Source organism: Ostrinia nubilalis, chromosome 8 (assembly GCF_963855985.1).
Source record: "Ostrinia nubilalis chromosome 8, ilOstNubi1.1, whole genome shotgun sequence".
In the NCBI taxonomy this organism is placed as follows: Eukaryota; Metazoa; Arthropoda; class Insecta; order Lepidoptera; family Crambidae; genus Ostrinia; species Ostrinia nubilalis.
The window spans coordinates 10,343,516-10,357,227 of record NC_087095.1 but is presented as its reverse complement, the minus strand read 5'-3'; the positions used below and the strand labels follow the sequence as shown (position 1 = coordinate 10,357,227).

The 13,712-nt window shown below is 35.7% G+C and overlaps 1 protein-coding gene across 1 annotated transcript in view; it reads left to right on the top strand.

The window, feature by feature from the left end:
• Positions 1 to 309: 309 nt before the first annotated feature.
• LOC135073961 (large ribosomal subunit protein eL24) overlaps positions 310 to 13,712 on the top strand; it is a 138,718-nt gene continuing 125,315 nt past the window's right edge. Inside the window, exon 1 of the mRNA XM_063968231.1 lies at positions 310 to 314. Coding sequence (XP_063824301.1) covers positions 310 to 314 — 5 coding nt within the window. The remainder of the gene's footprint in view (positions 315 to 13,712) is intronic.

Sequence of the window (13,712 nt, the reverse complement as noted above, 5' to 3'; positions counted from 1 at the left end):
TAAAAAGGCTATATGTAGTATACATATAATACTCCACATTTTCAACAATAACTGTGTGTAAAAGTTTTACGCGTACTGCAAAATAATGAAGGTTACAGTCCAAATACATTTTGAATTGTTTCTAGGGAATAATTTAGTTTTCCCGCGCGGTATCAGCTGCCCGCCTGCACGCACTACCGCGTCGCTCGCAGTGGACCGAAATGTGTTTTTAATTATGAAATAAACCAAACCTACCAATTTGTTAAAAGTGCAATTCATGTGAATCCTTTTGTTTTTAGTCATCCGCGTAGAAACAATAGAAATATCAAAATGAACTGCCATAATTTGATTTTAGACTGTAATAAAAAAAGTATCCGAAGAAAGAAGAAGAAAGAAGAAAGAAAAATTGTTTATTTGGTTCAAACGAACGAAGAATTACAGAAATAGTTTTTTTCGCTTCCCATGTGAGATGTGAACCCGGGAATTCCAAACCGAGTAAGTCATAAGTCAAACTCTATAAGGCTCAACTACCTACGTCTAACTTACTTACTTTTTAAAGCAAATTCGAGAAAAATATTAGCGTAGCCCAATTTGTTTAGTAGTTTGAACTAGAGGAGTAGAAATGTGGTTGAAACTCCATTATAGGTCAAGAGCACTGTTTAAAACTTTTGCACTAATGTAGCTTTACGGTTTCACCCAGTTTTTACATCAATTACTCATGTCCAAGACTTGTAGCAAAATGTTCAACATGAAAATATTTGATATGGATATTTCTATTCTTGCATTAACAATATTTTTTTCTCAATTCCGATGTTTAATTTATATAATAAAAAGATTTTGATGTACGTTATAGTGCATACAACAGTAATTAAGACGAAAAAGAGTTAACAAGCTATTTAAGTTATAGTATACCTACTGCTAATAAATAAATAGTTTAGTAAAACTACAATACGTTAAATTATGATTACGCATATTGTAGCGGTCATTAGTAACAGAGAATTAGTAATTATTAGTAGAAGCGCTGCAGCGGTTGTTATTTTCCTCGCTATTATCACAAATTTATGAATTAACATTTGAAATCTGCAACAATTTAAACTAGCTTCAGTTTTAGTTGCCCACTGGTGCTGAGCTCTTTACAAACTAAACTAAAATGTAGTGAGTTGGTTATAAAAGTACGGGCAATTTTCTTCTTATTGCCATAACTGAGCCCTTGGAATTACACCACTTGGCGAAGTTAAAAATTGTAATAACTTTGTGCAAAAGACAAAAAGAGAAAAACTTCAACAGCTGGTTTCAAACTGAGTTACCCACAGCGGTCGCCGGCACGAGCCGCTCTAAATTACCCAACCCGAGAAAATTATCTTCATTGCATGTGTATTTTTATGCTAATTTTCAAAATTTAGAAAAATGCCGACTGTCTTTTTTCTTAAATAGGTAAATTTCAAATTGCCTCTATTTCAGGCTTCAACCATGTCCGGAAAATATACAGGAAAGAACCACTTACTCTGAAAATAGGTACCTACGTCAGATGTTAAGAAACCCTAAGGAATATGACTAGATCTAAGCGGAAACCAAGACGTTTTTAGGTAGAGATCCAAACGCGTCATACAAAAATGTATTGTTAACTCATAGTCTCTTACAGCCAAAAATAGACAATTTTCTGTCACACCTACGCACTTAGCATTTACTTTATTTTCTTACAGACATATAAAAAGAAAATCTATTCTATGATTTCATATACCTACCTACTTATTATTATTTCTATGTAACTTTTTGGCTTCCTATTTTGATAAATTATTGTATTGCGTTTCGAATCAAAATTTTGGGGTGTCGACATTAATTTGCGGTTTGTAGAACACAACAAGTTAGCCTCAAAACAATGTTTGCGTCTATTCACATGTTAGGTGCCTTACAATCAGTGAACCGAGATCCACATTCGTGAAGTTGATTACGCAACAACTCGCAGAGAACTTTCCCAGCTTATAATAAACAGAGACACGGAAATTTATTCACTAACTTTGCCCTGAGCATAAAATTTATGGTACGTTTACCACGAAATTTCTCTACAATGAACGACTCGCTTGGGTTTTAAGCTTTATAACTTTACCTACTGTGGTGTAGGATACGGATAAGCAATATTAACAAGCAGAAAGGTGGTATACCTACGTATCTCTGTGGAAAGCGCCACATTGGCATGCGGGGCGCGTCGGGCGGTGCATCAATAGACGGTGATGATCAGCTTTACTCTGTTTGGTTTGTTAAATATGGAGCCTAACAAATGAAATAAAAAAGTTTCAATAACGAACAGTACGCAGACATGGCTGGATCTGTCTTTTTACCGCCACTCTACATTATTGTCCGGAATACTTAAGTATGCACAAGATAGTAGGCACAACACCAATTATATTATCATGGTCTCAAAATAAAAAACTTTTCCCCTAGACTTCGGGATACCAGGCAGCGATTATTTATGCTAGAGGCGTCCGTTAGCACACCCTAAGCCAATTTAAAAAAATATCGTTTTGTAAATTATAGCGTAATAAAAATTTATCCCAGAACCCTTTGCACTCATCCCTATCACTGCGCCACTGCACTATTGGAGTATATTAAATCTTTACGCTGATATTCCAAACATTAAAAGCTACTAACGTTATTAACATGTACTACAAACGAGCTCATGAGCCAATAACATCACGTTCTCATATAACACGCCTCTAAAATCAGTCTGGTGCACAGCAGAAATTACGCTATGCTGTGAATACACAAATGAATAAAGTGTGGGGTTTTTAAATAATAAATGACTAAATCATGTAAATGAAATTTTTATGGGGCCATTACAGATTTGGCCGAAAATTCACCTTGCCGTTTGAGGTCGAGAGTTCTCTGAAAGAGTTCTTTATTCATTCATAGAAACGGGCTGGAAGGTATGCTTATTTGGTTAAGGGGTGTGTTTAAAAATTGGGAGCCCGCTGCAGCAGCTTTATGCATTATTAAACAAGTTACTTCTAACACATGCATACATGTAATCTCAAAATTTGACCTACATCTGGCAAATCAATTCTAGATAACTGAGATTTTAATGGAAAAATAAAAGTTCTGAGATTAGACCATTTCAATTTCGTATTAAAATGTGTTGTTTCCGATATACATAGACTAAGCAATTTTATAAATGAAAACCAGCGGTTTGGAATTTGTTGTATATCTCGAAATAAAACTACAGTACAGTTTCGCGCCGAGCCAGACGTCATTAGCGGCTATCGCGATGCGCTGTCGCGATATCGTCGGCCGCAGTTTTATGCATTAAACAAATGAAAATACTACCCATTCGCGAATTCGGACGTGTGCAAGCGCAGCCGAGCACTTAACTGATGAGATGACATGATATTGTTGTGAATGGATGAATTAACGCGCTTTTTTGCAAATGTGTCTTCTAAACCGAAAGATAGTAAGAAAGCTGTGACGATGATATTTATCAAAATTACTCAATATTCGAATGAAGGCAACGTCTCAGCAAACGTAGCGTAAAACACCTACCTGTCCGATGGACTAACGACCTCAAGAAGATAACTTGTAGCGGCTGGATGAAAAAAGCGGCAGTCGAGCTTTGCATTCCTTGGGAAGTTATTTTTTCATTAGTCCTGGCATAAGCTGGAAAATGATGATGTTGATAACTCAAAATTACAGCCAGTACCGTGCCTACTTCTATTTTTCGTTGAACATGCACTTTAAACGAAAAAAATATGAAACAGACATTTACATTAACATTTGGTGAATGATAACTTCAAAGCAAACACTATTGTATCATTTTCAAATTAGTTATCAATAGTGAACCTTTATATCCACTGGCCCGGGTATCTCGCACTGTGTACACCCGGCAGCGGCGCTTAGCCAGCGGCAGTAAATTAGGTTTTATCTCCGTCGCCGGCTCATTAGCGACGCGTGCTGCGCCTATCGCGATGCGCCGTCGCTGCCCACTGTCGGCTTATGCACTGTTAAATGCATTTCCCGATTTTATTTATGAATAACTAATTGCTGTACGACCTGAAATGGAATGGATACAGAATAAATGTTATTATTGTTTAAAATAGGATAGTTTAGTTTTCGGCTATAATCAGACTTTAACAAAAGAAACGAATCACGAATATACATAGATATTATATTATGTTCCTACTCGGTGGACTGACGATCTAGTAAAGGTCGCGGGATGCACCTGGCTGGATGCGGGTAACGCAGGCCTGGGGGTTGTGGAAATCTTTGATGAAGACCTGTGTTCAGCAATGAACACCGTTTTATTTAGACGAGCTGACGAGATATTAGTTTAGACTATAAAATTATTCATAACATGATAGATATTCAATAAATTGTAACGTTTACGTAACAACTTCTTAAAGTGTGCTAATGAATTCCGATTGTTTTATCAATCGCTGTAGAATTAAATCAGACTGTAACAAATTCCACAAACTACGGCACGTTTACATAACTGGCCATTATTACTTTAGCAATCAATTTAATATTAATCCAGACAGAAACCAGCGCTAAGATAACGTGAATGAAGACTAATTTCAGTCAAAGTCAGCCCAGACGTCTGAAATAGGCCACAAATTACTTATTAGTTTGTATAATAACGACTTGGTTGTGGCCTTAATTGTACGACCTAAGAAGAATGTTACTAATTTAATCGGTGAAAGATCACCGTTTGCTCCCAGCTCTCCAAATGTTGAAGTCGGAGTCAGAGATATCAAACCGAAAGGAGTGTTTCAACTTCCATCAGTGCCTGAACGACAAGAATGCTTTGTGAGCTGTATCGATCTGTACGAGCTGGTCTAATTAATCCGGCAGGCGACCAATTAACAGCCCAGTCGTGTTTCATTATTATTGCGCGTTCGGGTGGACCAGAATAGCTCTGGAATCGCAGAGTTGTTTCTAGAACCATTAGTGTGCTATTCATCCAACCGTGAATTAACCAAAACTTATTTTTGACTTCAAAGACTTTCTGATTCTAAGTAAATTACAGCTCCTAAAATATCAAGATTTTGAAACTGATTAATTTATTTCTTAATTAAAATGGGCGCGTTGGATGTCTACACAAAATAAATTATTTCCTATGAAATTTAAGCGAAACTGATAAGGGTAGTGTTGGTAGTTCGTTTTAAAAGTACTGATTTGATATCTTACCTTTGAGAACAGATTTCTTGGCATCTCTTTCATAATTTATTATCTCTTTATTAATCTTTACAGGTAGGTAATTAAAACTTAACTTTAATAGTCGTTGATTAATAGAAGTAGGTTAACCACTAAAATCCAGCGGTTGATGGGGATCGAACCGGTGACTTTTGGGTTAATGACTGAACGTTGGGAGAGAGTCAGGTTTGGTTCCCCTTATGAATTAGTGTCAAAGTAAATTAAACATAGATAGAAAGAGATGCTACACAGTAGACCTAAGGTCATAGCTGGGCATTAACTCGTTAATCCGTTAATCGTTAATTAACGAAGTTAACATTTCTATTAACGGATTAACTTTTAAGTTAACTTTAAAAAATGTTAACGGACTCGTTAACTTCCGTTAAATTATCCTAAGTCCGTTAATCGTTAATCCAGTACCTACTATATTTACCAAAAAGATACAGCAGGCACGCTGAAAAACGCTAGAAAAACGCGTTCTGACAAGTACGTTCGGGCTTCCAGAACTTCCAGAACCCAAAACAACAGTTTTTGTAACCAGATCATTAACGACACTTGTTTGTATGTGTGGGACAACTCTTGCAACTGAATTTAAGACCAGTTTTCCTGAACCGATTGAGCTGAAATTTGGTATACTTATGTAAATACGATGTCGATGACAATGCAATGTTATGGTACCATTGAGCTGGTCTGATGATGGAGTCATGAGGTGGCCATAGGAACTCCTAAATGAAACGGCGGCATCGCATCGAATTTGGGTTCGTTGGATTTGTCTTTTCGAGCACTTTAGTACTAGATGATGTCCAGGATCCTGATGATGGAGTCAGGAGGTGGCCATAGGAATTCCTAAACGAAACGGTGGAAACTTATCGAGTTTGGGTTTGCTGGATTTGTCTTTTCGAGCACTTTGGTGCTAAATTGTATTGTAATTGAACCACGTGAACCAAGGCTCTGAGATTGAGATATTACTAAAAAGTGTTTTAAACTGTTTTAAAAACAAGCTTTTATTCTGAAATGCAGTTGTACTTTATTTTACAGATAGCGCAAACATAAAAGAGGAATAAATTCCATGCGCGATAAAAGCTTTCGAAATTATTTGAACCTTGCATACAATTATTTTTTTCGTTTTATTATCATGTGTTAACGGATTAACGATTAACGTTAACTTGCGTTAAATCTTGCGAAATGTAACGTTTTAACGTTTAACGAAGTTAATTTTTTTATTAACGGTTTAACGATTAACGAAGTTAACTATTTGATTAACGGTGCCCAGCTATGCCTAAGGTTAAAATTAATGAATTTATTTTCACAGAACCAAAAAAGTTTTGCATGCAACTTTTAATTATCAAACTCATTGAACAGAACACGTGAGTAAAGTTGAGCTTTTCTATTACACTGCAAAAATAAATAGCTTCCACCTTTGCAATAGCGCTCGGCGTCCACAGAATTAAACTTTAAATTGTTCGCAAACTTAACAATTTCATGTGCAAGTGAAATTGTTTTCCTATTAACGAACTTAACAGCTCTATAGTGGGTCGTAGTTAAAAAGTTTACATGAACTTGTTCTATAGTTACAGTTTCAGTATTTTCCGCTCTACTTTTACCTACTTGAAACTTCTGAATAAAATTGTAGGACCGCCTCGAGTTGATACGGTTACGATCCGTTTCCGGATTGATAAATGTGCTACGTCCTAATATATGACCTAATGATATTTCAGATAACTGGCTAGCCGACGCTGAAGATGATGCGTAGTTTCCTCCTATTTTCTTTTAATTAATAACACCAAAACTTTTGTTTTTGGAATGGAAATAACCGGGTTAATATTAACCCTTCGTAAGTAATTTTATTTTTAATTTGGAATCTTAATTAAATATTTTGTACCTACTTCAATAAATATTAGACTTCAAAGAACATCACATTTTAATATGTTTGTTTTTCGTTTATATTAAATATGCGTTAAGCAAAATCCGTTTATTAGAATGTCTAAAATGTGTACCTACTCGTATATTTTATCTCTTAACATTTTACTAACATTCAATAATCATTTTCTTGGTAATAGAAAAAGTACGTAAATCCTTATCCTACGATACAATCCCTTCTATTGATGTGAAAAACATAGTAACAGGTTACCTAACCCCAGCTTGCGCAAAGCCGGCGTGAGCACCAAAACCTCGGCGGTTTTAACCTTTTCAACAAAATCCGGCCTCGTCCATGGAATCCCCCGTGTGTGTATACTCTCCCAATTACGATTCACTATCGCCACGTACACAGATTTAAATTTAGCCTGTACACTAGCGATTTTAACTTTGTAGTTTCGCTAAAACCGTTAAGTAAACTTGTTAGCTTTTAATTTAATCTGAAAACGTTTTTGAGATTCACCGAAAAGTCACTCGTGAATTATCTTTGTAGGTCATGAGGCAAAGAGATTACTTATACAATTGATTAAACAAGACCCGTATTTATATTGAAGGAGCGTGCGAGTCGAACTAATTATGCTAATATTTGTGTTCCGCTGACGATATAAATGCGGTTAGGTAACCTGTTTAGGGAATCGCCTGCGAGACTCTTGGGAACACCCTAACCAAACTAACGGCGACTGACAGGAATACTGATCAGGCGCGCCCCCACGCTTAAATATTCAATGAAGATAACATTTTCGCTTCCTTAATTAATAGAAATAACAATATTAATCGCTACTTCATCGTTATGAGGAAAATGCGAAGCTTAAACGACCAATGTGTATTAGCCGTCGGCCCCATTTTGGTCTAATTTAATAAGTGCTATAAGTGAAAGCTGTTAATATTTAATGTTTGATGTGCTGGCACTCCTTTGCGTGATATTTAACTCGTGGATCATGTTATTTATAGGTTTCCATCGAAAACGAAATGACGATTCACCTCAAGTTGAAAAGATCCCGGGTTCGTTTCTTGGGAATCTCTAAATAAGCTCGCGATCATAATTACTTAAAGATCGTACCAGAAACAGTGAGGTTAATGAATTTCTAAAATTAACTTGATTATTTCTTAGATGAAGCTCTAGGAACGTTATAACTTATAAGTTTATTTTTAATTCTTCACTTTTTTTTTCTTTAATTGAGGTATGAGAAGAATTTATTAAGAATAGTAAAAATAAGAGATTATAATTAACTAGTTATTAGATATTAAGTATTAGTTTAGAAAGTGTTCCTACAGGAAACTGTGGCCCTTTAGAAAATGTAGACGGATTAAGACTAAACCTAGAATAAGTCATTAGAAGTAATATCAGCATCTATAAGTAATGTTAATTTGCCCTAACTTTCAAATAATTAAACTCTAATTTGTCTGGGATGGTACTACACTACCTACGCTCCCTAACAACTGATCGTATGTTTAATACTTAAACAAGTAAAATTTTACCTTCTATTCAGATCACGCATGAATTCAAGCAACTTTCGCCCGCTGGAACACTAATTACCTAACTTTTTGTTGGCTTTACATCCTCCGAATTTCGTTACTGAAGTTTCTTGCCGTTATAATGTGACTCTTTATCGCTGTGACGATCAAAATATCAAAATATGACCATTAAATTTTAGTAAGGGAACAATTTCACTAATGTGCCTAAAAATTATGAAATTAATATTCAAACGATCATATTCTTTATATTACGTAGGTATGTTGTAAGTACGTTTTGCAGAACAACGGTAGTAGCAGTTTTACTTATACTTTAAAAGAAGTTAGGTACGTGAGATTGTTAAAAATAATAACTATAAGCATGCAAGTATACTTACTGTATCTTGCAATCTCCAAACCAAGAACACTCGACCAACTCGATATTTCGTATCATTTTTCTGTTCCAAATAACTGTTTGTATCATTGCACTGGATAGTCTTCAAATTTGTCTCAAGCGCACTGTTATGTCACTGAATTGAGTCGAGCACCATACACACGAGTACATTCCTTGTCAATTCCTTGGAGACCGCATTGCAGCATTTGAATTATTTATCAGTCTCCTTTGTGTTACTTCCAAAACCAACTAGTTCGAACCGCCTCGATTTCTGCTCTATATCTTTTATTTTATTGTCTTGTAACACAATTCGACGAGGGGTGACGTTGACATAATTTAATCAGCATTCCAAGCGTCAACATCGAACCAGGTCTAATGTACCAACAAGTCTCAGTCGACTCATTTGTCATCACGCCAATAAGTCGCCAACAAATTAATCCCCTACTCTATCAGAAACACGCCACCGGAGGAAATTCGATAACATCCTTACGAATCACTTACTTTCATACCAGTCATATTTATTACGGCAAAAAAGGAAATTCCCACCATTTAACACCGATAAAATCATATCGACAACAACACGGTACAATAAGTGCAGAATAGAGACTGTTGTAGATGTATACCTAGTAAAGAAACTACTCGTATGTTAATATACTTTTGTAATTACATATGTTTCCTATAACAACTGTCCTTATTTCAATTTAATAATATTATGTACTTGTCATTGCATTATGATGAATTAACCTGCCATTTTCTTTTCAGATATAACACGTGAATACCGTGACGTGATAAATGATTCTCAAAAGTATACGTGACGAATATATTTGTTGTACCTATACGAGTAAGTCTCCAAGGTACCGTCTATTAAATAAGAAACTCGATGACAACGGATGATGCTGTAAAAAGTGGATCCACACGGCGTAACAAGAACAAGGATGTCTTTATGAAATTATGTTTTGCCCCGCGCTGAGTGGCTGACGTTGACAAATGACACGAGGGCTGTTTTTCACTGTCAGATCGAAGTGACATGTTTTCCCCTGACTGTGAAGTGTGGAATCAGTAAAGTGAAATAAACGCCCAAAAAACGCCATGCCCACGCCTAATGGAGGCGAAAGAAATTAATATATTTTTCCAGTTAGAAAAACCATTCCACTCCGCTGACTTCGAGGCCGCCGAAAAAGTGCTGAACACGTGCGTGAGATTACATCGATTTCGCTCGTATAATGTAAGAATCTTTAAATGGTTACGTTTTCATAACTAAAACTTTGTCATTGATTGATGAACCAAGATTAACTCAATGCTTCATATTTTATCAGGTATTTTTGCGACCTTGTAGTACTTACCTAATATTTATGAAAATAATAGTATTCATGCGGTCATTATTGTTATATTGAATTATTTAGTCGCTAATATCAGGGTTTATGCCTCTAAGAGACGTCACACACAAAAGGCGTCATAATAAGCTTTTGTAAGTGCCACTGACAGCATGGTTTGCATGACTGATAAACTCACAAAAATGTTATCTACCGAATACAACCATTGTAAAGGGCAGTCTATAATGCTATTACTCTGTATAAAAATAAATAACTTGTACTCACTCCAGCCCCGGTAAAGAGGCAGATCACAGGCTTCCTTCAATCCCGCCCGGCGATGGCGCTCGCCGATATCAAAGCGCAACTGCACCCTCTAGCAAAAACTAAATTGAATATTCCCCCAAATCTTGATAGCCGACAACAGCCCAAATACGAAGCCACTGCCAATATCACGCAGCGAAAATTCGCAGTCGTAAATCCTCCTACTTAAATGCGGTTTATCGTATAACACTCATGAATAATATTTCAACGAATTTTCAAGTCAATTGGCGTGCTAAAATAAAAACAATACAGCTAGTCCTGTGATTCATATAACATAAATATCTGGTATTCAATGAATGAAAAGCTAAGCTAACTAATTCGTGATTAGTTTGTTTAAATTAAACACGTATTGTAGTAACGGATATAAACAACATTTAAATAAGTGAATATTTAATAAACAAGCCGACGCGATGAAGATTTTTTAATATAATGTGGATGGGTGAGATTAAATCATAAACTATAAAAAAATGGCGAATACCGAGAACATGTTTAAAGTCGTTTCGTTATGTAAAATTCAGTGTCACTAGCAGCACTTAATTAAAAAGTCTTTGATCTTAAATCAAAAAAATATCATTATTAATAAAAAAGCAAAGTCCGACATCTCAAATTGCATTGCATGTATGTTACTCTCCTTCATAATCGGACTTCCGGAGCGACCCGCGTTAAGTCTTTCTGGGACAGACAGATTTACTTAAGCTCATTTAATGGTAGAAACGAGACCTAAAACTATTTTAAGCAAACTATATTAGAAAAAAACCTTAATCATGATCGAGTTTAACATAAAACTGGTAGTCCAGTCATTTAAGCTTAAATTAGGTAAGAATCTCGGAATTCGAGATACCCAGCTGTAAGTCTGTAAATACTTGTATATTGACACCCTAAAAGTTGTCTCAAAACCTACATATGGTAGGGTGTAAGCAACTATTAAATTTTAAGGTCAAAGGTCACAAAAATCGGTTTTTTGCGCTTTTTTTGGAAATATCTCATTTCCTATGGGTTTTTTGCTATTTGTATTTATTATCAATATTGTAGAATACTAAATTCTCTACAAATTTTGTTCAAAAATATTTTTTATACGGTGAACCGTTTTCGACATAGAGGGCGGCCGCTAGTACTTATAATAAATCTGTAGAGGTCAATTCTATACATGAAATATATTTTCAAAATAACTATCAGGGGGTGATTAGTGATCGATACTGATGCCAAAAATGCAATCAGTAAAATTTTTGTCTGTCTGTCTGTCCGTCTGACTCTGTATGTTCCTTATAGAAACAAAAACTACTCGACGGATTTTAACGAAACTTGGTACAATTATTCTTCATACACCTGGGCAGGTTATAGTATACTTAGGAATTCCCACGGGAACAGGAATTAGCGGGAAAATCCTTTTGTATGAAAAATCTAAACGCTTAACGGAAGTTAGACGCTTGAAATTTGGCATGTAGGTACCTTAGTAAACTTAAAGCTTATTTACAACAAGGAATTCCCGAAATTCCCACGGGAATTAGCGCTTAAGTTGACCAGAAGTGATGCAGTGACCGCGCGCTCTCCGCCCTCTATCTCGAAAACGGTTCACCGTATAAAAAAAATTTTTGAATCAAAATTTGTAGAGAATTTAGTATTCTACAATATTGATAATAAATACAAATAGCAAAAAACCCATAGGAAATGAGATATTTCTAAAAAACGCGCAAAATACCGATTTTTGTGACCGTTGACCTTGAAATTTAATAGTTGCTTACACCCTACCATATGTAGGTTTTGAGACAACTTTTAGGGTGTCAATATACACGTATTTACAGACTTACAGCTGGGTATCTCGAATTCCGAGGTGAACTTACTATAATGACTGGACTATGGTTTATGAGTCCTTGTGATTGAAAATACTAGCAACGAATAAACCCTTGCCAATTATCAGTCAATTAACAAGTATGATAGAATATATGAGACGTCTAATCATTATCAAATAGCTGTAGTGTGGTTGTGCGTGGGAGTTAATTCGCTAATATCACATTAAGCCGGCGAGCGTTATCTGACGGCTGCCCCCGCCGACCCGCTCTAATCCCGGACGCCGGGATCCCGATCCCGTGTCGTTAAATTGTTCGCAAACTTAACAATTTCATGTGCAAGTGAAATTGTTTTCCTATTAACGAACTTAACAGCTCTATAGTGGGTCGTAGTTAAAAAGTTTACATGAACTTGTTCTATAGTTACAGTTTCAGTATTTTCCGCTCTACTTTTACCTACTTGAAACTTCTGAATAAAATTGTAGGACCGCCTCGAGTTGATACGGTTACGATCCGTTTCCGGATTGATAAATGTGCTACGTCCTAATATATGACCTAATGATATTTCAGATAACTGGCTAGCCGACGCTGAAGATGATGCGTAGTTTCCTCCTATTTTCTTTTAATTAATAACACCAAAACTTTTGTTTTTGGAATGGAAATAACCGGGTTAATATTAACCCTTCGTAAGTAATTTTATTTTTAATTTGGAATCTTAATTAAATATTTTGTACTTCAATAAATATTAGACTTCAAAGAACATCACATTTTAATATGTTTGTTTTTCGTTTATATTAAATATGCGTTAAGCAAAATCCGTTTATTAGAATGTCTAAAATGTGTACCTACTCGTATATTTTATCTCTTAACATTTTACTAACATTCAATAATCATTTTCTTGGTAATAGAAAAAGTACGTAAATCCTTATCCTACGATACAATCCCTTCTATTGATGTGAAAAACATAGTAACAGGTTACCTAACCCCAGCTTGCGCAAAGCCGGCGTGAGCACCAAAACCTCGGCGGTTTTAACCTTTTCAACAAAATCCGGCCTCGTCCATGGAATCCCCCGTGTGTGTATACTCTCCCAATTACGATTCACTATCGCCACGTACACAGATTTAAATTTAGCCTGTACACTAGCGATTTTAACTTTGTAGTTTCGCTAAAACCGTTAAGTAAACTTGTTAGCTTTTAATTTAATCTGAAAACGTTTTTGAGATTCACCGAAAAGTCACTCGTGAATTATCTTTGTAGGTCATGAGGCAAAGAGATTACTTATACAATTGATTAAACAAGACCCGTATTTATATTGAAGGAGCGTGCGAGTCGAACTAATTATGCTAATATTTGTGTTCCGCTGACGA